This window comes from Muntiacus reevesi, chromosome 1, assembly GCF_963930625.1.
Source record: "Muntiacus reevesi chromosome 1, mMunRee1.1, whole genome shotgun sequence".
Lineage (NCBI taxonomy): Eukaryota > Metazoa > Chordata > Mammalia > Artiodactyla > Cervidae > Muntiacus > Muntiacus reevesi.
This window is the reverse complement of record NC_089249.1, coordinates 64,369,477-64,396,093: the sequence shown is the minus strand read 5'-3', so window position 1 is coordinate 64,396,093 and position 26,617 is coordinate 64,369,477. Positions and strand designations below refer to the sequence as shown.

The window sequence follows — 26,617 nt, the reverse complement described above, 5'->3', positions numbered from 1 at the left end:
ACTCAATGGATAAGGGTTTGAGTGGACTGTGGGAGTTGGTGAACGGGGAGGCCTGCGTGCTGCGATTCATGGGGTCGCAAAGACTCGGACACTACTGAGTGACTGAACTGAACTGAATGATCTTGCATCATTTTACATAAATGTCATTCAGTTTAATTCTTTTCCTGCTTTATTTGTGACATGTTAATCAAAGAGTAAGTCAGCAGGAATGGTTAGAACAACAAGCTATATACCTAGAGGACTGTTTAAACCATTAAAGTCATTCCACTTTAAAAACCCTTTGTTAGGTGACATTTTAAAATTTAATTTGGATTTTGATTAATTTGGAGTTTTCATCTTCAACAGATTCCTATTTAGTTAATCAGCCTCAGTTTGGTATTACTCTGTGTTTCTGTGTGTATGTGTTTCCATTACTGCTTTCATTTCCCCACAAACTATTTTAAACAAGTCTTTCAAATATTTCCCCTTTCAGCTACTGTAACAGGAATAAAGTAATCTTTATTTCTCTCATTCTTACTTATATATAACACGAAGGGCTAGAACCAAACGTTTTTCAAACGACACAGCTTAATATAACAGTAAATTATATATTTATACATGAATAAAAATAACAAAAGTCTAAACTTATAAATGCAGGAAATGGCTAAGAAAAAGTTACAGTCCAAAATTAAAAACAAACCTGAGAAATATACTGCTCCTTAGAAGTCTCTTTGGACATGGAATGCAAATACTTGAACCTGGCCAAGGAAGAAAGCCTGTTAAAGGCAGGCTCATCCTACCTGAGTGAATCCAAGTTTGATTCGTCTTTGTTTGAAGGTCTTGGCAAACTGCTCAAGCTCCTCAAGGTCGCTGGGCTCCTCCAAGCTGGGAGTGTCGATCCGCTTTGGTGTTGCCTGGCTCTGTGGAAGCGTCTGAATTGGGGTTGCTGCTATTGTGCGTGTTGGGGTTGCTGGCTGTTAGAAAAGGAACAGAAGAATAAGAACAAACATACACTAAGAAATTTAAGTTTATATCTGGAATGCTGCACGTAAACAATTTACAGGAACAGCTATACTCAAGAACTTTGAAGACCATAAACACTGCGGCAGGTACAACCTAACACCCAGTCAGAAAAGCAGAGTGCAATGTTATATACACTACAATTACAGTTAAGGTTAAACTCATACATCTGCGGAAAAGACTCGAACATACAAAAATGAAATCCATTATCCTTGAGTTTTCAAATGGTCTGAATACATGCATCGCATGTCATTTAATAAATCAGTCTTCACTTTTAAGAACCTGTATCACAAATATGCCACTTAAACCATAAGTTTCAAAACAGCAGGAACCATCCCTGTCTTATCACTATCGTATCTCCTACTTGTAATAGAATATTATAAAAAATAGGATTATTAAAAACCATTTTAAGTGGGAAAGACAAATCACCTATAGTTTAAATAACTTAATAGCTTCATTTCTGACTATTTGTTCAAGTTTTCCTCCATACAGCTTCATTTTTACACTGTTAAATTTATCCATAACCTCTAGACGTTTTCTTCCTCCCTCACATCTACTGATACATTGTTAACCTTAACTGTAATTATAGTAACAAAATTTTATACTCTGCTTTTCTCCCTTAATATTAGGTTTCAATTTTTTCTACCATGATGTTTCATTCATCCTAATTGTCAAAGGTGGGCTGAAAGGTAATATTATCAAAATAATTTATTTAACCATTTCTTTATCGTTAGACATTTTTCATTTATTTTTACTAACATAGATGATACCACAATGAAACACTGTGCATACAGTCATTTTTTTCCACCTTTCTAATTAGTTCTTTGAGATAAATTCAGAAAGGATTATCTGTAACTGGATAAAGAGCATACCATACACAATTTCATGGCTTTTGGTATGTATCATAATGCTGGTTCTCAGTATACAATGTTCTCCACATGATTGGTGTTAGCAGTTTTAAAAAATGCTTTACTAATTCAGGAGGAAATTGTACTTTGCTAATGCCTTAATTCATATTTCCTATTACTTAAAGCCAAAATTTTCCCATGTGTTAATTATTACCTGTACTTCCTTTCATGTGAATTAACTTCACATCCATAACCCATTTATATATTAATGGTATCCTTATTCTCAAAGAGCTCATCAAATGTTATCGATTAAGCCTTTGTCTGTTGTATTAATAAAAATAATTTTCTCGCTCTGCTTTTCTCCTTTTATTTTTCAGTGTACGTAAGTTATGAATTATCATTTAGGTGAACTATTTTTTCTTCCTAATATCTGCTGTTGCTTCAAATCTGAGAAAGCTTTGACTTATTTCTAGCTTGGATAAAATTCCTTTTAATATCCTGTTTCTTCTATGTCTTTAACAATGTTTAATTATTTAAATCCAACTAAAGTTTATTTGGGGACATACGGGTATAATCTATCTTGTTTGACTCACAAGCTCTGAGTAGAACCCTCCCTTCTGAGGAATCATTAGGGAGAGGCGCTGCCCTGACTGCATCATAACTGCTCAGTTAAGCCTTCCTGTGAACAGAAGCCCAGGTGAGAGATTACAGGACAGGATTACAGATGAAGTCTCTGGTTATGTGCTTTTTTTCTTATAACTTTAATGTGTCATACATCCCTAAATTTTACCTCATTAGTAATATGCTCTCTCCAACTGAACTAACTGCCCCTGAAAACTACATAATAGGAATTACACATGCCTACACTTCGGATAAGCTCCTCTCTAACATCCCTCTTCAATGAAGACAACAAAATTAATCTCTCTGGCGTGCTGACACTGAGAAAATTTTAACCTGACCACCTGGAGGAGCCCAAAACTTGACCAACCAAGTTAGAGTCCTATGTGGTTATAACTTCCCACTGAGACTGGTTGATGGTTAGAGATGTGTCTCAACTATCAGACAATTGCTTTATTTCCAGGCTTGAAGTAGCCCCATTCTCAAATAATAAAGGACTAAAAATAGCTTGGGTACCTTTTGGTGGAGTGGTTACAGATAAGTTACCCCAACTCCAGAAACCTCAGGCTGGACTGGGCCAGATCTAGAAATAGTAGAGTAAAATTCAGTGAGCAGGGGTCAGGATGACGCTATCAGCCCTGCCACTGTTTACAAAGCTCACAGGTCAGAAAGGAATTGCTGCTATAGGTTTTCTTTTCAACCTCATTTTCGTAATTCAGCTTATTCACAATTAAATGCACCATTTAAAAGTGTACAGTTGGATGGGTTTTGACAACTATATTTAGTCATAAAACTGCTATAAGCGATTAAGATGCAGAAAATTTCCATCACCCTCAAAAGTTTCCTGGGCCCTTTGTTGTCGATCTTCACCCTTGGCCCCCATCCCATGGCAACCACTGATTTGATTTCTGTCCCCACAGCTTTGTCTGTTGTAAAATGCCATATAAATTGAATCATGCAGTATACAGGTTTTTATGTTTGTCTTCTTTCACCTGGTATAATGCTTTCGAAATTCATACATAATGTTGAATGTATCAGAAGTACATTTGTTTCTATGGCTGAGTAGCAATCCATCGTATAGATATGTCAAAATTTATGGTATCTACTCACCAGTTGATGGATGTTTAGGCTGTTCATAAAAGCTCTATGAACATTCATATACAGGTCTTTGTGTGAGCAAATGCACTCATTTCTGAGAGTACAGCTGCTGAGTCATGAGGCGTATTTAACTTGAGAAGAGACTGCCGAGCTCTTTCCTAAAGTGTCTGCATCAATCCGCAACCCCAGTGGCCATGTTTAAGAGCTGGGTTTGCTTATATTCTCATCAACACTTGGTACTATCATAGTCTTTTTAATTATGCCTGTTCTTCTGGGCATGTAGTGATATTTCATTTGCATTTTCCTCATGATTGATACTTTTGAGCATCTTTTCATACACTTATTGGGTATTTAACATGCCTTCTTTGGTAAAATATCTTCAAATACTTTGCACACACCCCCTTAAAAAAAAACAAACAGGTTGTCTTATTGTGTTGTATGAGTTCTTTATATAAACTGAATATGAGTCTTTTATTAGATATAAGTTTCAAGAATATTTTCTTCCAGTCTGTGGCTTTTCTCTTCATTCTTTCAACAGAAGCTTTTAATTTTTATGAAATTAAATTTATTACTTTTTTTCTTTTATGGTTAGTGTGTTTTGTGTCCCACTTAAGAAATTACCTTATCCAGGGACACAAAGATTTTTCCTTAAGTTTTTTTCTATAAGTTTTAGGTCTGCAACCCATTTCAAATTAATCTTTGTATATGACTGTGAAGGAGAAGAGGGTGACAGAGGATGAGATGGTGGGATGGCATCACTGGTTCAATGGATGTGAACTTGGGCAAACTGCGGGAGACGGTGAGGGACAGAGAGGCCTGGTGTGCTGCGATCCATGGGTTCCCAGAGTCGAACACGACTGAGCAACAACAATAATATCGTGTGAGATAAGGAGTGAGGTTCTTTTCTTTTTTTTGCTTATGGATAGCCAGTTGGCTCTCGATATGCAAGTCTATTGGACTTCTGCTCTATTTCTATTCACATGCCATTATCACACTGTCTTTCTTACCATAGTTTTTTTTTTTTCTTATCATTGTTTTATAATAATTCTAGACAACAAGTAACCCTTTAACTTTCTCACTTTTCAAAACTGTTTGGCTATTCCATGACCTCTTCAATTTTGTACAAATGTTAGAAACACCATACATATTTCTTCAAAGAAAGCTTGTAGATATTAATTGGGATTGTGTTGAATTTATAGATCAATTTGGAGAGATCTTATTTTAGCAATCGAAGTCTTCATGAACACATTACATCTCTCCATTTACTTAGGTTTTCTTCAATTTCACTTAGCAAGATTTTGTAGTCTTCAAAGTATAGGTCTTATAAACGTTTTGTTAAATTTATTCTTAATTACTGCAAATATTTTTCTTCTTAATTTCAATTTCCAAATGATTTTTATTAATATACAGATTTTTGTTTATTGACTTTGTATCTTGCTTGCTAAGTTATGAATTAACTTTGCATCATACTTGCTAAGTTCACTTATTAATTCCAGCAACATTTTTGTACATTCCTCTGAATTTTCTACATAGACAAGCATGTGGTCTGCCACAGGAGACCCTTCCTTTCTAACCTACATGTTCTTTATTTTTCTTATCCTACTGCATTGCTAGGCTCTTCAGTACAACGCTGAATAAAAGTGGTAACAGTGGATAACTACTCAATCTTCATAAATTTTTTTTTTTTTGGCAGATGCCTTTTAGCAGGTTGAGTAAGTTACTTTCTGTTCCTAGAAGAGTTTTTTTTTTTTTTAAATCATAAACAGTTGTTGAATTTTGTCAAATCTAGTAATTTGTTAGTATCAAGTGATAACTTCCATAGTTATGAACAAAGAGAATCAGAGATGGAAGGGGAATTGAGGATCAGCTAGTTCAATCAATCACCTACTTTACAGATAAGGAAACGCAGGTGCAGAAAGGAGAAATGGTATGCTCAAAGTCACAGCTAGGAATGAAATAGAACTAGGTCTAAAGCCTAAACCTCTAGATATCTAGACTTGTACTTTTTCTATAGTTAAACTCTGAAAGAAATTAGCTAAAGCAACATATGAAAGTTGAGATGTAATAAAACACAGAGATAAGAGTTTCTTGGCAGTTTCTGAGAGAGAGCAAAGAACAATGACGGCTTTAACTGAGGCGTTAGGTGTCTAGTTCAAGTGGTAATCTCTACTGTCATTTATCAGGGGGGAGGGTGGTTAAAGAGCCAGAATGCATTACTCATTCAGTACTAACACACTTATTCTTTATGAACATGTAAGAAAATAGGGACTCGTTGAAGGTTTTCAAAGACTACATCAATTTGGCAGCTTTTTCTTTTATGAAGCTGATAAACCTAGCTTTGAAATTTTGGTGAGTTTTTTAAAACTATTTGAATTATTTTTATTAGGGAGCTGAATTAGACACAGCCCCAAAGTATCTCAAGACAACAGGATAAAAGAAAGCAACCCTCACGGAAGAAAACTGACCTGGGAGGTGAGGGCGATGCTTGGCTGAGACTGTAGGAGGTTGGCTTGGCTTTGCTGAGGTAGTTGTGTTAAAAGATTTTGCGCTTGCAGGAGACCTACAAAACACAAACATGTTATGTCCAACATTAAAGATTACATTGAACATATAGCATAAGAAAGTGAAGTGAAAATTTTCAACTGATATCCTGATAGTCCTACTGGTCTTAAAACTCTTAAGGTCTTATCTGCCTACAATTCAGTCTTATTAAATACAGTTTGGGCAAGAAGATACGGAAAAATGTGAAACTGGTATATGTCTTTGGTGTAACCTAACATCTCTGGTTGATCAATTTTTTTTTTTATTTTAGGAAGGAATGGATAAAAGTGAAGAAGTATTTGAAACTCTGAAGAAAAAACACAAAGTTCAACTTCTGAACCCAAAAGTCATTAGAAACTGCTAGCACATGCTGGACCAGAGAACTGTTTAGTTCATGAAAGGGGCAGGCTATCTTACCCGTTAAAAGTGGAACAGGTATGTGTGTAACAAAAGATTTTCGAGTGATTAAGAAAAAAGGCTAAAAAACAAATAATGAGGAAGCAGTAATGCACTAATATTCCTTGGGTTGAAGCCTCGATACTCTAATACTGTGTATATTGATTCCATTAACCAGCCCAACAAACATGATTGTACTTTATACAGAAATAACACAACAACATTTAGCACTAAATGGCCTTGAAGATTTTTTTTTTTGTAACTCCCCAAATTTGTACAATTTCTAACATGATATTCTGTTTTTCTTAAACTTCAAAAGAAAACCAATGATTGTCAGAAGCATATACTTTCAATGCTCAAATCCTCAGCCCACATTCTTTGAACACATTCCCATGAAAAACTATCAAAACATTAGAAGCAATTTATCCAATATATGTTCAGCAGTTGAAGAATTTAATTTAGACTTTTGGTCAAACTCACAGTACTCCTTACTGAGTAAGCGCATGAAAGGCAGGGAGTGATGACCTTCAATAATGAGGTATGCATGACAAAGTTTTTCTCAACATGAATATTGAGCTTAAAGTTAAATAAAATTTTAAAAAAACCACTGTTTTAATGTACAGCTTCCGGGGCAAAGTATAATAGTTACCATCTGTGTCACACAAGTGGACAGCCTTGGTGTACCACTAATGACCTTTAAGGAGGGGCTCACCCTGCTGGCCCTGGGGCGTCTGTGAGATGATAAACTGCGCTGGTTGCAGGTTGGTTGTTGGATGGACCAATACAAACTGCTGCAGGTTGAGATTCTGCTGTTGAAGTTGCTGCAGTTGTTGCAGATCCTAAAAAAGCAGGATTAAAACATGGATTGGAGATTCTGAAATAAAAGTGTGCTTAATCTTAAGGTTCCCAGATGATGAGTTCTGTCATCCAAATAAAAAAAGAGTTAATATTTGACATTATTATAAACTCCTAACAAGGATGTGCTCTGGATATGTTCCAAAGTATATGAAGAAACCTGGAGCTGCGACAAGGACATGCTATTTCTATGAGCGTATATTGTGTCATGACTTATGCTAAAACTAATTTTCAATAGTTAAATGGTTATGGTTGTATCTTTAGCACGTAGAGACCGACATGAGCTTTAAAAATCAAGTGAGAAAAGAATATGTTGCTATTTTAAGTGACTGAATTTCCTCTTGTAGAGCAAAAGTGCTATGTCTGAACCTGCATCAATAAAATAAAAGACGTATGAAGTTTGGCACCAGCCTAACTCAACTAGAAAACAGTGCATAAATTTTAAAAAAAGCTATCCATATAAAAGTCTGATCTATAACATATTAAACTTGCTTATATTGGCTTATTATTTCATAATTTTTAATGTCCTTGCATACATATTATCTTATTAGAATAATGTCAAGGTAGAGTCTCACAACTTAGGCATGAAAAACATTTATTTGGTAATGAAAAAAATGGGCAAAATAAAAACTATTACATAATAGTCATAAACATTAGTCTGACATCTATTCTGTACTTATAGTTTATTGACTTTTTTTAATGTTTAGTCAAATTCTAGCTATAATTTAAGCCCATTCTGAGTTTTCTCTGGGGGTATAAAACAATTATCTGCATTGGACTCATAATAACTCTTCATATGTTTCACTGATGTGACTACTACTTTTTTCCTCTTCTTGAGATAAAGGTTTCCATTTACTTTTTCTCCTTGGTAGAACTGTCTATGCCTCTCTAAATAAATTTTTATTATCTCTGGATACTCTGCCCTAAAATGCAAAAATCAAAGCCAAACAACACTCCGATGCAGTTCTGCACAAAGCTCATCGCCCTGGGCAGAGATGATTCCCAGTTTCTCTCACATAGGGGTGGCAGCATTCACTGCAGAGCACATCAGAGAACGCATGCCTGCCGCAATTAGCTAATTAAATAAATACAGTAATCCTCTGCTCCAGAAATATGCCAGCTAATTATTCAAGAATTGCCACCTAATATAAAGCCACTCAAATAATCAGTTATGTGTTTATAATACCAACTCAAGTAAGCAAACAAACGTATTATTTCTAGTTCAGTAGTAAAGAAGGTTTCATCACTTACCTCACTGATTTAGAGCTTCTCAGGCCTTAAACGCCCACACTAGCAATCGGAAAGCGAACTTACCACCTCAGAAAACCTGCCATGTCATCGCCCCCTTCCCGCCCCAGCTGTGAGGCCCCTCACTCACCTGCGCGATCTGTATGGGCTGAGACAAGGGGATCTGCGTCATGGGCGTGGCGGCGGAGGCGGAGATGGTGGCCCCGGCAGCGCTGTGCTGCTGGCTGGCGGAGTGCTGCTGCACGGCGGCCGCCAGCAGCTGGGCCTGGGCCTGGGCCTGCTGGAGCAGCAACTGCTGCTGGGCTGGTGTCAGGGTCAGCTAGACAAGATCAGGACCAGCGGTTGGAAAGGGCTGAAGGAGATGGGCCCCTAGCGCAAGCCAACTGCTTTGAAGCAAGTAACTCAAGTGGTGTTAAACCACAGCCACCCAACTTCATATGGCAAGTACGAGGCTAAAATGGTCATCAGTGACCAAGCTACCGTTACTTTCAGACCATTTACATTAAAATAGTGGTCCTCACTCTGGACTTAGTCATTCAAGCTTGCCCGAGGCCCAAGGGTTCAGGCAAAAAAAGTAATTAACTAGTAAGCAAGGAAGAAAAGAAGCAATATTGACAGGAAATGAAAAGAAATTTACACCCAACAGAACAGCAAGTGATTAGTGATATGAATAAGGAACAAGGATGCTGATCTGACCAGGAAAGAACTGATAAGGCCCAGCTTCTTCTAATTAGCATGAATCCCTGCCATATTCCATCACTTTCATTATGTTCTAAGACATGACTAAAGATTATGAGGTCTATTTCTTTTTCAAGTCTCCCTACAGACTCCTCCCCAACAATCTTTTCTGTTACTGAAAGTATTGGGTCTCTGCAACTTTACATCCTCTTTCCAATATCTCTGTGAAAAAGGTGGTGACAGACACTCTCTTTAGATGTAAATGAATCCCAACGCCCAAGTTTGACAGAAGCTCCAGCCACATGAACCTGGATTCCAAGTGTCTCTTACTATTGTAAACACTAGGCACTCAAACAAAATCCAAACAAGAAAACAGGAAATGTATTTGAAGATTTAAACTTGCTTTCAAAATGCAGCTTATTTCAACCACACTTAAAGTGTTAAGTATGTTCTACCTTCTTTTTGGTGACATGTTCTGATCAAATCAAGAAGGAATATTCTGAAGAGCAAGTATGTCATTTAGTGGCATAATCCTTTTTCAAAAAAGGTCCAGTACAATTTGTGTATTAGACAGAAACAAAATTAAATCATTCAAAATCCCAATATCCATCAAGATAGATGTTTATAAATATTTTATATAATATGTAAACATATTAATTTCTATTGATGGGATTTTGTAAAACAATTCTGCAACGATTCTTAAAAGAGCCTTCCGCTGCCAAAACATACTTAACTGAAATGAAGGAAATAAAATATTTTGTAGGTTGATGTGATATGAACTGAATAACAAACAACTCTTCCTTACCACTCCTCTTGACTCCCCCACAAAAGATAATTTAAGACACAAATTTTCAACGTTGGAAAATATTTTTAATGGGGCCTCCGAGCAAAGACATCCGAAAAGCTAAAAGCTTAATATACTTGCACAGGTCAATTTACTACCAATATTGAAAGAGACATGTGTACCCCAATGTTCGTCACAGCACTGTTTACAATAGCCAGGACATGGGAGCAACCTAAATGTCCAGCGGCAGATGAATGGATAAGCTGTGGTACATATACACAATGGAATATTACTCAGCCATTAAAAGGAATGCATTTGAATCAGTTCTAATGAGGTGGATGAAACTGGAGCCTATTACACAGAGTGAAGTCAGTCAGAAAGAAAAACACCAATACAGTATACTAATGCATATATATGGAATTTAAAAAGATGGTAAAGATGATCCTATATGCGAGACAGCAAAAGAGACACAGATGTACAGAACAGACTTTTGGACTCTGCGGGAGAAGGCGAGGGTGGGATGATCTGAGAGAATAGCACTGAAACATGTATATTATCATATGTGAAATAGATCGCCAGCTCAGGTTTGATGCATGAGACAGGGTGCTCAGGGCTGGTGCACTGGGACAACTCTGAGGGATGGGATGAGGAGGGAGGTGGGAGGGGGGATCAGGATGGGGAACACATGTGCACCCATGGCTGAGTCATGTGAATGTATGGCAAAACCACTACAATATTGTAAAGTCATTAGCCTCCAATTAAAGTTAAAAAAAATTTACTACCAATAAAAACAGATGACATTTATTGAATGCTATGACATGCCAGACACTGTTCTATGAGTTTCACCTACATCATTACTCTTAATCCCTAAAACAATACTGTGAGCTAAGTATTATTAACTGAAGGAAACCTGAGGCACAGAGAGATGAATCAGCCAACACAGTAAACTGAAGAGCCGGGATAAGACAGCAGAGGTTTCATTTTAGAACACTATGTGTGTGCTCGGTCACTCAGTCATGCCTGACTCTTTGTGACCCATGGACTGCAGCCTGCCAGGCTTCTCTGTCCACTGAATTTTCCAGGCAAGAATACCGGAAGAAGTTGCAATTTCCTACTCCAGGGGATCTTCCTGACCCAGGGATCAAACTCATGTCTCTTGCATCAGCAGGCGGATTCTTTACCACTGAGCCACTTGCGAAGCCCCTTAGAACACTATACAGTAATTTAAAATGTTTTTCTTTTATAGGTACTAATCCATTCTTTAACTTCTACTCTGCAGTGATGTTATAACTCCAAACTAACAACCACTGATACAATTTCATCACTGTAACTATTTCAACCATGGGAACATGATTCCACTGCATGATGAGGCAACAGTTGAAACACTGGTTTAAAAAAGTCCTTATGTTTACCCAGAGCCTATCTGCCATAGTAAGAACAAATATACTCATGACAACTCATGAAAACTCATAACAAGGATAGCTCTTTTTTCAGAGCTGTTTAGAATGTAGAGAATTCCTTTAAAGACATATGCCAGGTATAGCCATGTATCTGCTACAGTCAACAGATCTAATCAGATACTGGCCAGTGGCAGTTTTGACACAGAGAAAGTTTATTACAAATCTCTCAGTGAAAACTTACCCCAGTTATCTGTCCTCCAGCCAGCATAAGCTGGGTCTGGGGGATGGCTGCCTGCACTGAAGGCTGCTGGGAAGGCTGGCTTGGCTGCTGTGAATCCCCCGGTTCTTCATTAGGTTTAGACTGAGGGGGTGGGGGGAGAAAAAAAGATTTAATAATTGATTTTTTAAAAGTACTAATTCCATATCTCAAGATTTAAAACACAGACTTATCTAATCATGAGTTTTCTAAATTCACATTTCCTTTCTTATAAATCTTTGTATTTTCCTAATTTTATGTATTAAGTTTTCAGATTTTTTATTCTAAAACCAGCAAAGCTGCTTAGTTTTTCTTAATTTTTAAAAATTTTCAATAATTCTTCTTAATTTTTAAGAAGAAAAAGTAATTTGATCTTATACTAGTTGACAGAATTTTTCATAAACACAAATCCTTAATTCTGGAAATAAGGAGTAAGAATATGTAACGAAATGAAAATATGTAAGAATATATTTTCAACCTATGTTTACACTAGACAGACCCTCTATCTCAACATTTTGACATGTCTCTGGTGGTCAGTGTAATACTTCCCTATATACCATCTCAGAAATTGATTATTTGACCCACTGAACTTTTCAACTAATCTTTTAAAGAACTATAAATTTAGCATTTCCCCATCAAATAACACACAAGCTTAGAGGGAAATGCTGCAGCCAAGAGGGAAAGAGAACATGATCCTGAAAGGGGCACTGAGAGAAAATTTTATGGTAATTAAAACTGGTTATGCAGAGCATTAAAATTCTGCCTAGATTTGCATATTTCCCACCACCTGTTTTGGGGACTGCAGCAAGGCTAATTAACATAAAGGCTCTGATTAATTCTGCCAGTCACTGAGAGATAATTACAGTTCAAGACTGTAAACATTCCACAGTGGAGATACAGCCTGTTTGCCAACATCTCTCTAAGGGATAAAAGTTTACCATGGCAACCAAGGCAATTTTCCACCTCCTCTCCCTCAAAAGGGAAGGTCACATTATCTCCTTTTCTTTTCTCTTCCCGTCTCCATGTGTTACTAGGTCCATATTTCACTTGGTTTCATGGAATGCTCAGTCCAAGGTCTTTAGTCATTAGCAACACTGAAATCAACCTTCCAGAATACTGTTTTTCTCTCTTGACTGTTAGTTACCTAAACACTATAATGAAAGGAAGCAGCAGGTTGACTAAAGTATTATGGAGTAATGCATAAAAATGAACTTTGCATGTTATGCTGAATGGTTCATAGAAACAAAGCACCCAGATTTAAGTTTTGTTTTTAAATTTGACTGTATGAAGCCCATTAATGTTTATAAATAGGTTTAATTGCAATTCTCACACTCATGACATGGCAGAGCAGAGAAGAACCTTGGCAATCTTCAAACTCAGCCACTTAAATACATGCAGTTGCCCCTTGGTATCTACAGAGAATAAGTCCCAGGACCACCCCCACACCCCCAACCCCCTGCCCCAGACACCAAAATCTGCAGATGCTGAAGTCCTTCACAGTCAGCTCTCTGTACCTCCAGATGTGGAACCCAGGGATAGGCAGGGCTGACTGTATAAGAAAAAATGAGCTCCAGGAGGAAAAGTGACTTGCCAAAATTCATACAGCTAGTGAGTGGCAGAATGAGAATTCAAACCTAAGACTTAGGTCTCTCACTCTATTGTTCTTCCCTCTACCATAATGTTTTCCTAAGAAACGAAAAATGATAAATGGCTGTACAAGTTAGAAACATTTTTACTGAACTTCCAAATAAGACCTTGAAAGTAGACTTTTCTTGTTCACCTTGGGACATTCACAGTGATGTAATATAAAATGGATTTTTATTAATGGCAATGATTATCATTATTTGAATCTTTATGAGATTCAGTAAGAAAAAAAGTAATACTTCTAAGTATTTTTGTTATAAAATTATTGCATATTCATTACAGAAAATTAGAAAAATATGGTAAAAATGAATAGAAAAATGGATCCACAGTCCCATGTCCCAGCTCACCTGTACATTCAGAGACTGAGCAGCAGCCTGTAAACTTGTTCCAGCGAGCTGGACCTATGAAAGTAAAGCAATTGGGGAAATTCTAATCGAATACTGTTGACATCCATCTTTACAGCCTGTCATCAACAAGTTTCTATAAATGTGTGTTTTATTCAGAGCCAAGCATACAAAGAGGTTTACCTTATGGAGGTGAAACTTTCTGGAAAAGCTCACAGTATCTCCATCTCCCAGCAGAAAATGCTGTTAAAATTTATTTTCTGGAGATGTTGTCCCACACTAAATTTGCATCAGCAGGCATGCCACACTTGTATTGGACATTCCTTATATTACATTGTTTGTACTCACAGGATACTTAGTTTCTAAAACCTTAACTCGTCTTCCACATTGAGTTAAAGAACATAGAAGCAGGCTACTTATAGACACTACTTTTACCCTTAAAAACAATCAGAATTATCTACTCATTCTAATTTCAAAATTTCATGTATATAAAAGTAAAAATCTTATATATATACACACACACCCCCCCCCACATAGTCAAGTCCTTAAAATATTTATTGTCATAATTCAAAAATCCCAGCTGAAATAAAGAATCTGTCCTATAAACCACATATGAAAGTCTGTCAGAACAGTTAATAGTAACACTTCACACATCCAAAAAGTTCAAACCATGGTTATATTAAAATAAGGATCATCACGTGGCAACCATGATAATAATAACTGATTCAGGCAACTGTCACTAATTGATGTTCTAATTAATGGGTGAAATCTAAGGAGTAACATGATATTTACATATTCTCTCCCTATCTCTCCATAGATATTAATTACAAAGGGTAAAATAGTGGGAAAATCAGGAAGACAAGTGATCACAGTTAAAGCCACCAGTAATGATATATGTTCCTTCTACTATGATGCACTTAGAAGAATACAGTATTATTTACAGTGTATTTCCCTCTAGTTCTAATTGTGATGAAACATCAGTCAAATCTAAATTGATGAACGCTATATAAAACAACTGGATTGTTATATAAACTAGGTTTGAGTAAATGGAAACCTACCCTAGAATGGCAGCAGTGGGAATTAAAAGTAGGAAACATGGAAAGTATTGCAAAAGTACTACACAGGATCCTGGAAACTGACTGGACATAAATTAAGGGGAAAAAAGTTACAGATTACTCCAGGGTTCAAATTTGGAAGACTGAAAAAATTTATCACTAACATGATAATTCCATTTTGGATTTAGCACACAGCATCAAGACTTCCTGAACTTAAAGTTTCTTTGTGAATTTATTTCGATCATGATGTTTCTGGGTAAAAATTTGTTGAGGAACACAAGTCTTACAGTACCTCCTTATTAATTATGAGGAAGAAAGTTACCTTTATAGTAGACAAATCTGACACCCTACATTAATCAAATGACCGAATTCAGTACAGAACAATGGGACAAGTTGACATGCATGCTGCTGCTAAGTCGCTTCAGTCGTGTCCAACTCTGTGCGACCCTATGGACAGCAGCCCACCAGGCTCCTCTGTCCACAGGATTCTCTAGGCAAGAATACTGGAGTGGGTTGCCATTTCCTTCTCCAAGTTGACATGTACATACATACACAAAATGTATGTGTACAAACACAAACACATAAAGCATATATGGTAACATGGTAACAGTTAGTGATACCAGATGAAGAGCTTTTGGCTGAAAACTGTTCTATTGTTATTCAATTTTCCAAAGATTTTAAAGTTTTCAAAATAGAAAGCTGAAAACAAAAAGTGAGAGCATCACTTTACAACTCCATTTGCTAGCTCCCAACATCCTTTGGGCTTCCCTGGTGGCTCAGATGGTAAAGAAACTGCCTGAAATGCAGGAGACATGAGTTCAATCCCCAGGTTGAGAAGATCCCCTGGAACAGACATGGAACAATGGACTGGTTCAAAACAGGAAAAGGAGTATGTCAAGGCTGTATACTGTCACCCTGCTTATTTAACTTACATGCAGAGTACATCATGCAAAATGCCAGGCTGAATGAAGCACAAGTTCGAATCAAGATTGCCGGGAGAAATATCAACAACCTCAGATATGCAGATGATACTACTCTACTGGCAGAAAGCAAAGAGGAACTAAAAAAGAACCTCTTGATGAAGGTGAAAGAGGAGAGTGAAAAACTTGGCTTAAAATTTAACATTCAAAAAATGAAGATCATGGCATCCAGCCCCATCACTTCATGGCAAATAGATGAGGGAAAAGTGTTAACAGTGACAGATTTTGTTTTCTGGGGCTCCAAAATCACTGTGGATGGTGACTGCAGCCATGAAATTAAAAGACATTTGCTCTTTGGAATGGTGAAGCTGAAGCTCCAATACTTTGGCCACCTGGAAGAAGAATTTGGTGAAGAGCTGATTCACTGGAAAAGACCCTGATGCTGGGGAAGATGGCATCACTGACTCAATGGACATGAGTTTGAGCAAATTCTAGGAGACAGTGAAGGACAGGGAAGCCTGGTGTGCTGTAGTTCCTGGAGTTACAAAGGTTCAGACTTGACTTAGCGACCGAACAACAACATTCTTTAAAATGTGGCTTAAGAATTACCCTATGATAAATTTCTTACAATATATGAGATGAGCTAATCATTTCTTTCTCTGTACTCATAAGTTTTACCATCCGTTCATTCATTTGTACAACAAGTAATTATTGAACATCTATTATTTTATGTCCATATGTGCTTTTCATTGAACCTCCATCACTAGTACCATCCGGCACTACCAAAATCACTACTGCTGACCTGCACAATTTGTACACTAAACCAGTTCTAGGGTTTATATGAGGTAAAGGTTATATGAGGGTTATATGAGGTAAAGACCAACAAGTTGTGCAAAGTAATGCTTTAACACATAACTGTGAACATAAATCAAGCAGTTGAGACACATTCCTAATCTGTCTCTCAAATGTTTTCACTGTTTTATTTACTTTCAATCTGCAACCAGCTCCCATATCCCCAAACTCTTGGAGAGTCAATATTTGTTTTTATGTTCCTTTTCTGTCTACTTTAATGATAACATATGGATGTTAGATTTAGAGCCTGCTTTAGACTTAGGAGAAATTCACGTAATATAAGAGTAAAAATGTTGAACCCCAAACCAGGATGTTCACAGTCAAGCAAAGCCTCTAAGTGGTTGCCCAAATGTAAAGGGTTTGAAATTGCTTTAAAGAAGGAATACGAGCTGTGAACTCAAAGCCTTACACAGCAGGTCTCAGGCCATGGGTGTTAAGTCATTTTGCATGACTTTGTAATTTACTGTTCAATACTTTCAGTGAGTCACCACAGACCACACTCACAAAAACAGTAACCCAGTTGTAAATATATCTGTTCATAACAAGGCACTCTTTTTCAGTCAGCTGTGGGATCAACAGCTATATAGTCAACTAAGGTAAAGGATTCCCTAGCAACCATTCAGAATGACATGGTTAGATGCTGGTAACACCAGATTTAAATCAACTTTGAAAGTCCCACGTTCTGAAGTCACTTTGCTAAGCCCTAGCATTCCATGTCTCCATTTTTCACTCTCTCTCACAGCTGAGCAGAACCACCTACCTGATGGAGATGTCCAAGGAAAGCCTGGGCCTGGGCTGTTGAGATCGCTCCTCCAACGGGCACAGGCTGCTTCTGAAAGTCCAGACCATTGGTTTGTGTGCCTAGGAAGCAAGCAAAATAATATAACACTGGAATGAGCACCAGATTTCTCTCAAACAGGTGCACTTACCAAGAACCTATTTTGTACAAGCATTTTTCTAAGTACCTGCAAGGAGGAAAAGAGATTCAAAAGGATGAAGAAATACAGTAAAATGATTAATCTTCTAAAGACAGGACTGCAAGACACGCACATGGATGCAGATAAAGCTTAAGAAACAAAACTATGAATAATAAATTATAATCATAAAATCATGTTAGTTCAAAAGTGAAAGCAGCAATTAGAGCAAGTGGGGTCAGAACAAACATGAGACCTAAGGTGGCTTGAAGAAGAGATTATCATTATTACACTGTTGTAAAAACTGGTAGAGACAGAGCTCTTATGGGAGTACCAAGGTTCTCTTCTAGTCTCTCCTTTCTCGATACATGGCTTGGACAGAAGAAATTAACAGGTGACTTTGCCAAGGCTGAGATGAATTTACTCTTAAAATGCTTTAATAAATGACAGTAAAAGCAATCATTTAGATAGAGAGAATGATCTTACTAATGTACAGATTGCTGCATACATCTAATTAGCAGGGGCCCTGCTGTCATCATCATTTTCTAACCGTTACGTCAGTCAGTGCCTTTAACCACTTATACTGCAATCTAACGTAGGAACTGGACTAATTTATGGAAAGACATACCACCCCACTACCCAGAAATACTTTCTAAGAATATACTATATTGTTTTCAAATTACTATGTCTAGATATTATTTAGAAACAACCAGAATGCTTTGTAGTGAATAAAATATAATGGACTATGGGAACTTGCAAGAATCATTGAGTCACATAAACATGGTAGTGAGCTTCCATTTCCTACCACTGGAATATCTCAATTTCTCTTCCTCAGCCTCCGTGTATGTTGACAGAGCAGACCAGTTAGAAAAAAGCAAGCTAGAAACTTCAGGTAGTATTTCTAAAAGGAGGCTAACTTCTGCCATTATATATTCTAGTTAACTTTGAGCAAATGCATCACTTTAATAGAATTAATTAGGTAGATCACATGACTCACAAGAACTGTTTAAGGTTTGAGATAATTATTTAAAAAGTATACATATATTTCACCTCCTTGAAAAATCTCATAGTGATTGTTTTCTTATGGTTTTTCCTAAAATTCCTCATAGATAGGAAATATAGAACTTCTTACATATACATAATTAATGATACTAAGAGTACATGCTTGCATCAAGTAGTGTGAGACACTAGTATGAAATAAAATTTACTTTAAATTTCATAAGCCACAAACAGAAGTTTCACTATTTAAAGTTGCAGATTTTTGTCAATGGCTGCTGTCTCCATCTCGATGCAGGAAATCACTACTTATGTCAAGATTCTAAGACTGTGTACCATTAGAGAAACAAGCTCAAGATACATTAAATAAATCAACAAGGCTAAAAGAAGATAAGATTTTGAAAAACAGAGATTAACACATCACCAGTGGAAGTCTTTCAGAAACAAATATTTCACTCTCAAGGAGACCATGAAAATTCCACACATGGTTCCATTCTTGAGTTCTCATAAAAATAACAAGCTTTTTGTAAATCACAAAGAAATATACAACACAAGTTTGACTGATTTCTGGTGTACAAAGCCTATTCCAGTGGCCTACACGTAATGCTATTTAAGTTCTCTGCTCTTCCTCTTGGGGGTAAGGAGGGGTGGCATAAAGTTATGGTATCCAAAACACGGTATGATCAAAACACTGAGATAACAACTCAGACAACCAGAGATTTAAGATGCAAAGGCACACATTTTTTTTTTTTTTTTTTAAATTAAAGTGCTGAGGCTCCACTGGGATGTGAGAGGTAGAATAAAGTAGATACTGCATAGAAATCATTCTTGTAAAACATATTCTGAGCTAAAGAAAGGAGAAGGGAACAGATACACACAGGCATACCCTAATCAGACTTCAGTATGAAGACAGCATGGAAAAATAGGAACGCTGGGAGCCAAAACCAAATGTGTGCTTGAGAAAACAGCAACACTCAAAGGAGCAATCAGAGAAACTAAGGTTGGGGGAGAAGGCTGAATTACATATGCAGATTAACATAAGACACAGCATTGAGTTTCAGAAACCCTAATAAAACATCTAAGACAAGTCATCCTGAGGAATTTAGAATGACAGAGGTCAGAGCTAAAGAACTTGTAAGGTTATCACTAGAAGAGTATTACTGAGGTAAACTTCACACCTCCTTATCTCACTGGTGAAGAAACAGAGATTAAGGAATCTTAAGTGAATTGCTCACGATATCTGAGCTAGTTGGTGGAAGGGTTAAGACAAGGAATAAGTTCCTGATTTTGTATAAACTCACTCATAGAGAAAGGGTAGTTGAAATTAGTAAAGTAAAAAGTCAAACTAAGAATGGATATATGTATAGATCTTTCTTAATTAACAGTGGGGTTACATTCTGATAAAACCCTTCCTAAATTGAAAATATCCTAAGTCAAAAATGCATTTAATACACCTAACCTACAGAATGTCACAGCTTGGCCTGATCTAACTTAAATGTGCTCAGAACATTTTTATTAGCCTACAGTTGGGTAAAATCATCTAACACAAAGCTTGTTTTATAATAAAATACTGACTATCTCATATAACTTAATGGAGAAGGAAATGGCAACCCACTCTAGTATTCTTGCCTGGAGAATCCCAGGGACAAGAGGAGCCTGGTGGGCTGCCATCTATGGGGTCACATAGAGTCGGACACGACTGACGAGACTTAGCAGCAGCAGCATGTAACTTAATAAATAATGTAATGAAAGTGAAAAACAGAATGGATGCATAGGTGCTGAATGGTTATAAGTGTATCGGTTGTTTCCCCTCCTGCTGCTGCCCAGCACCCAAGACAGTATCACACTGCCCATCACCAGCCTAGGAAAAGATAAAAATTCAAGACTCAAAGTATGGTTTCTACAGAGCCCACAGATTCAAAGTATGGTTCCTACAGAGCCCATAGATTCAAAGTATGGTTCCTACAGAGCCCATACATTCAAAGTATGGTTCCTACAGAGCCCTTAGATTCAAAGTATGGTTTGTAAATAGTCCATATTGTTTTTCCAGGATCATAGGCTGGGACTGCATATAGAGAAAAGGTTGAAGATAAGAGGGGATCTAATTAGAAGATGTAAAGACAAAGAGTCAGAGGAAGCAGTTAAAAAAGTAGGAAAAAGCTCCCTTAAGTCTAACATCCTCAGAAGCCAGAGAAGAGAAAGCTGCAAGGATGGGGTACTATGATCAAATGGTACAGAAAATATAAGGATTAAGTATAGAGAAAGAAGAAAGAAATGGATCAAGAATTAATGAAATGGGGGAAAACACATAACAGAAATATCAACTTGGTTCTTTCAAAAGAATCATAGAGCCTAACAAACTTCTGGTAAAACAAAATAAAAGAAGCAAATAATTTAAGGATAACCAAACGAGCAAAATAAAAAAATGTCACAGAAACTAATAAGAAGATATTGTGAACTGATAAAATAAAACTTAAGAGACAGATAACTCTCTAGAAACTTTATCAAGACTGACTCAAGAAAGAGAAAAAAAAAAAAAAAACAAAACCCAAGAGTCCACAGCATTTGAGGAAATTGAATTAGTAGATAACAATATTCCTGAAAAGAAAATGAAAAGTCTAGATTATTTTATTCTGCTTGCTTTCAAAAATTCAAGGAAAAAAGAATTGCAATCCTATACAACATTATCAGTGTGGTTTAAAAAAAAAAAGGAAATACTTCATAACTCATTTTATGAGGCCTTGATACTAAAACTTGACAAAGTATAAAAAACAAAAATCATAAATATATGAAAATATCCTAAATAATAACAAAAATAATCCAGTAGAATAAAATATTGTGACTAAGATGGACTTATTTCAGGAATGCAAGGTTGGTTTGGGGCTAAAAGAAATTCAAATAATGTAAGGGGGTAAAATCATACAATCACCTCAAAAGATGGAGAAAAACATTTAGATAAAAGTCAATATCCACTTATGATAAAAATTCTAGGTGTAGGAAAAGAAAGAAGCTTCTCTAACTTGACAGAGTAAATGCACTCACTTTAAGATTAAGAACAAGATAAGGGTGCTAGCTATTGGAAGGCTTAGTCAGCAAAATAAGGAAAGAAAACAGTAAGCTGGGGTGAAAAAAACAAACTTTCTTCCTAAATAATTTGATTATGGACATAGAATATTCTAAGGAATGTAACATACAAGATGTTTATCTCTCTCTCTCTTTAATCGCTAAGTCATGTCCGACTCTTGTGACCACATGGACTGAAGCCTGCCAGGTTCCTCTGTCCATGGGATTCTCTGCGCAATAACACTGGAGTAGTTGCCATTTCCTTCTCCAGGGGATCTTCCCGACCCAGAAATCGAACCCGGGATTCCTGCATTGCAGGCAGATTCTTTACTGACTGAGCTACGAGGGAAGCCCAACAAGATGTTTATAAGGACACACAAGATGGCAGAGTAGAAGGATGTGCGCTCATCTTCCCATACGAGAACTCCAAAATTACAACTCACTGTTGAACAACCATTGACAGGAGAATGTTGGATCCCACCAAAAAATGATATCCCACGTCCAAGGGCAAAGGACAACAAGACGGTAGGAGAGGCAAAATCGAGATTAGAATCAAACCCCTGCCAGAGATGCTTGGGGGGCTCAACAAAACCTTGTGAGCAACAGGACCCAGGACCCCACAGAGACTGAGACACACCTGCCTTTGGGTATCTGAGTGTCTCCTGTGGAGGCATGAGTTAGCAGTGGGCTGCCGCAAAGGCAGGGGCTTTGTGTGCGGCAGACCTGGGTCACACAGCCTGTGGCATAAGCCCTCTTAGAAGAGGTCGCCATTAAACCCACCATAGAGTCGCCAAGCAGACAACCCACAAACTGTAGAACAGTTATACCAAATAAATTCTCGCACTGTTAAGAAAGTTCTAGGACCCACAACAGATTTCCCAAGCTGGGGATCTGGCAAAGGGGCTGAGAACCCCCAAGCAATTTGACTTTGGAGGCCAGTGGGATTTGATTACAGAACTAACACAGGACTGGGGAAACAGACTCTTGGAGGGGACAAACCAAACCTTGTGTGCACCAGGACCCAGGAGAAAGGAGCAGTGACCCCGCAAGAGACTGGCCCAGACTTGTCTGTGAGGGTCCAGGAGTCTCTGGAGGAGGCGTGGGTAGACACTGGCCTGCTGCAGTGTCAGGGGCACTGAATACAACAGTGCCTGTACAAGAATTTTTGAAGGAGGTCCCCATGATCTTCATCAACCCCACCATACTTTGGTCTCAGGTCAAATAACAAGGAGGAAACACAGCCCTACCCATCAACAGAAAATTAGATTAAGATTTACTGAGCATGGCCCCACCTGTCAGTAGGAGACCTAGCTCCTCCCACTGTCAGCCTCTCCCAACAGGAAGCTTCTATTAGCCTCTTATCCTTATCTATCAGAGGACAAACAGAATGAAAACAACAATCACAGAAAACTAACCAAACTGATCACATGGGCCACAGCCTTGTCTAACTCAACGAAACTACAAGCTATGCCTTATAGGATCACCCAAGACGGACAGGTCATGGTGGAGAGTTCTGACCGAGCGTGGTCCACTGGAGAAGGGAATGGCAAACCAGGACTCTAACCTTGAGAACCCCATGAACAGTATGAAAAGGCAAACAGGTAAGACACTGAAAGATGAACTCCCCAGGTCAGTAGGTACCCAATATGCTACTGGAGAAGAGTAGAGAAATAACTCCAGAAAGAACGAAGAAACGGAGCCAAAGGGAAAACAACGCCAAGTTGTGGATGTGACTGGTGATGGAAGTAAAGTCCAATGCTGTAAAGAACAATACTGCATAGGAGCCTGGAATATTAGGTCCATGAATCAAGGTTGGTTTTTCCAGCAGTCATGTATGGATGTAAGAGTTGGACAGTGAAGAAAGCTGAGTGCCGAAGAATTGATGCTTTTGCACTGTGGTGTTGGAGAAGACTCTTGAGAGTCCCTTGGACTGCAAGGAGATCCAACCAGTCCATCCTAAAGGAGATCAGTCCTGGGTGTTCATTGGAAGGACTGATGCTGACGCTGAAACTCCAGTACTTTGGCCACTTGATGTGAAGAGCTGACTCATTTGAAAAGACCCTGATGCTGGGAAGGATTGGGGGCAGGAGGAGAAGGGGATGACAGAGGATGAGATGGCTGGATGGCATCACTGACTCAATGGACATGGGTTTGGGTAGAGTCAGGGAGTTGGTGATGGACAGGGAGGCCTGGTGTGCTGCGATTCATGGGGTTGCAAAGAGTCAGACACGACTGAGCGACTGAACTGAACTGAACTGAAGTGAATCAAGGTAAATTGGAAGTGGTCAAACAGGATATGGCAAGAGGGAGCATCAGCATTTAAGAACTGGTGAATCAAAATGGACAGAAATGGGCAAATTTAATTTACATGGCCATTTTATCTACTACTGTGGGCATTCTGAAACCCTTAGAAGAAATGGAGCAGCCCTCATAGTCAACAGAAGAGTCAGAAATGCAGAACTTGGGTCTGTAGTCTCAAGAATGATACAATGATCTCTGTTCATTTCCAAGGCAAACCATTCCATATCATAGTGATCCAAATCTATGTCCCAACCAGTAATGCTGAAAAAGCTGAAGTTAAACGTTTCTATGAAGACATTCAAGACCTTCCAGAACTAACACCAAAAAAAAGATGTCCTTTGCACCATAGGGGACTGGGATGCAAAACTAGGAAGACAAGAGATACCTGGAGTAACAGGAAAATTTGGCTTTGGAGTACAAAATCAAGCAAAACAAAGGCTAACAGTTTTGTCAAGAGAACGCACTGGTCATAGCAAACACACTCTATAAACAACACAAGAGAAGACTCTACACATGCACATCACCAGATGGTCAATACCAAAATCAGATTAATTAGATTCTTTGCAGACAAAAGATGGAGAAGCTCTAAACAGCAAAAAGAAGACCGGGAGCTGACTGTGGCTCAGATCATGAACTCCTTATTGCCAAATTCAGACTTAAATTGAAGAAAGTGGGGAAAACCACCAGATCATTCAGGTATGACCTAAATCAAATTCCTTACAGTGAAAGTGTACAAAAAGATTGAGTGGAAGTGACAAAAAAACTCAAGGGATTAGATCTGATAGAGTGCCTGATGAACTATGGACAGAGATTCATGACATTGTACAAGAGGCAGGGATCCAAACCATCCCCAAGAAAAAGAAATGCAAAAAGGCAAAATGGTTGTCTGAGGAAGCCTTACAAATACTTGAGAAAAGAAGATGAGCAAAAGGAAAAGAAGAAAAGGAAAGATACACCCATCTGAATGCAGAGTTCCAAAGAACAGCAAAGAGTGATAAGAAAGCCTTCCTCAGTGATCAATGCAAGAAATAGAGGAAAACAACAGAATGGGAAAGAATAGAGATCTCTTCAAGAAAATTAGAGATACCAAGGGAACATTTCATGCAAAGATGGGCACAATTAAGGACAGAAATGGTATGGACCTAAAAGAAGCAGAAGATACTAAGAGGCAACAAGAGTACACAGAAGAACTATACAAAAAAGATCTTTATGACCCAGACAACCACAATGATGTGATCACTCACCTATAGCCAGATATCCTGGAGTGCAAAGTCAAGTGGGCCTTAGGAAGCATCACTACGAACAAAGCTAGTGGAGGTGATGGAATTTCAGTCGAGCTATTTCAAATCCTAAAAAATGATGCTGTAAAAGTGCTGCACTCAATATGCTAGCAAATTTGGAAAACTCAGCAGTGACCACAGGACTGGACAAGGTCAGTTTTCATTCCAATCCCAAGGGCATTAACAAAGGGCACTGCCAAAGAAAGGCAATGTCAAAGAATGCTCAAACTACCACACAATTGTACTCATCTCACACGCTAGCAAAGTAATGCTGAAAATTCTCCAAGCCAGGTTTCAACAGTATGTGAACTGTGAACTTCCAGATGTTCAAGCTAGATTTAGAAAAGGTAGAGGAATCAGAGATCAAACTGCCAACATCTGCTGGATCATTGAAAAAGCAAGAGAGTTCCAGAAAAACATCTACTGCTTTATTGACTATGCCAAAGCCACTGACTGTGTGGATCATAACAAACTGGAAAATTCTTCAAGAAATGGGAACACCAGACCACCTTACCTGCCTCCTATAAAATCTGTATGCACGTAAAGAAGCAACAGGTAGAACCGGACATGGAACAACAGAATGGTTCCAAATTAGGAAAGGAGTATATCAAGCCTGCATTTTGCCACCCTGGTTATTTAACTTATATGCAGAGTACATCACGTGAAATACAGGGCTGTATGAAGCACAAGATAGAATCAAGATTGCTGGGAGAAATGTCAATAACCTCAGACATGCAGATATCACCGCCCTTCTGGCAGAAAGTGAAGAAGAACTAAAGAGCCTCTTGATGAAAGTGAAAGAGAGAAGTGAAGAAGCTGGCTTAAGACTCAACATTCAGACAACTAAGATCATGGCATCCGGTCCCACCACTTCATGGCAAATAGATGGGGAAACAATGGAAACAGTGACAGACTTTATTTTCTTGGGCTCCAAAATCACTGCAAATAGTGACTCAGCCATGAAATTAAAAGATGCTTGCTCCTTGGAAGAAAAGTTATGACCAACCTAACTGCTGCTGCTGCTAAGTCACTTCAGTTGTGTCCGACTGTGTGAGTCCATATACGGCAGCCCACCAGGCTCCCCTGTCCCTGGGATTCTCGAGGCAAGAACACTGGAGTGAGTTGCCATTTCCTTCTCCAATGCATGAAGTGAAAAGTGAAAGTGAAGTCACTCAGTCACATCCGACTCTTCATGACCCCATGGACTGTGGCCTACCAGGCTCCTCCGTCCATGGGATGTTCCAGGCAAGAGTACTGGAGTGGGTTTCCATTTCCTTCTCCAACCTAGACAGCATATTAAAAAGCAGAGACATTACTTTGCCAACAAAGGTCCATCTAGTCAAAGCTATGGTTTATCCAGTAGTCATGTAAGCATGTGAGAGTTGTACCATAAAGAAAGCTGACTGCCAAAGAATTGATGCTTTTGAACTGTGGTGTTAGAGAAGATTCTTGAGAGTCCCTTGGACTGCAAGGAGATCCAACCAGTCAGTCCTCAAGGAAATCAGTTCTGAATATTCATTGGAATGA

At 38.1% G+C, this 26,617-nt stretch overlaps 1 protein-coding gene across 1 annotated transcript in view; it reads right to left on the bottom strand.

Annotated features, from left to right (window-relative positions):
• Positions 1-26,617, bottom strand: part of POU2F1 (POU class 2 homeobox 1) — a 196,050-nt gene that overhangs the window by 38,425 nt on the left and 131,008 nt on the right. Inside the window, exons 3-9 of the mRNA XM_065946267.1 lie at positions 17,297-17,397; positions 13,713-13,766; positions 11,707-11,826; positions 8,734-8,922; positions 7,213-7,339; positions 6,029-6,123; positions 780-953 (exon numbers count right to left, since the gene is read on the bottom strand). Of these exons, the coding sequence (XP_065802339.1) occupies positions 780-953; positions 6,029-6,123; positions 7,213-7,339; positions 8,734-8,922; positions 11,707-11,826; positions 13,713-13,766; positions 17,297-17,397 (860 nt within the window). The remainder of the gene's footprint in view (positions 1-779; positions 954-6,028; positions 6,124-7,212; positions 7,340-8,733; positions 8,923-11,706; positions 11,827-13,712; positions 13,767-17,296; positions 17,398-26,617) is intronic.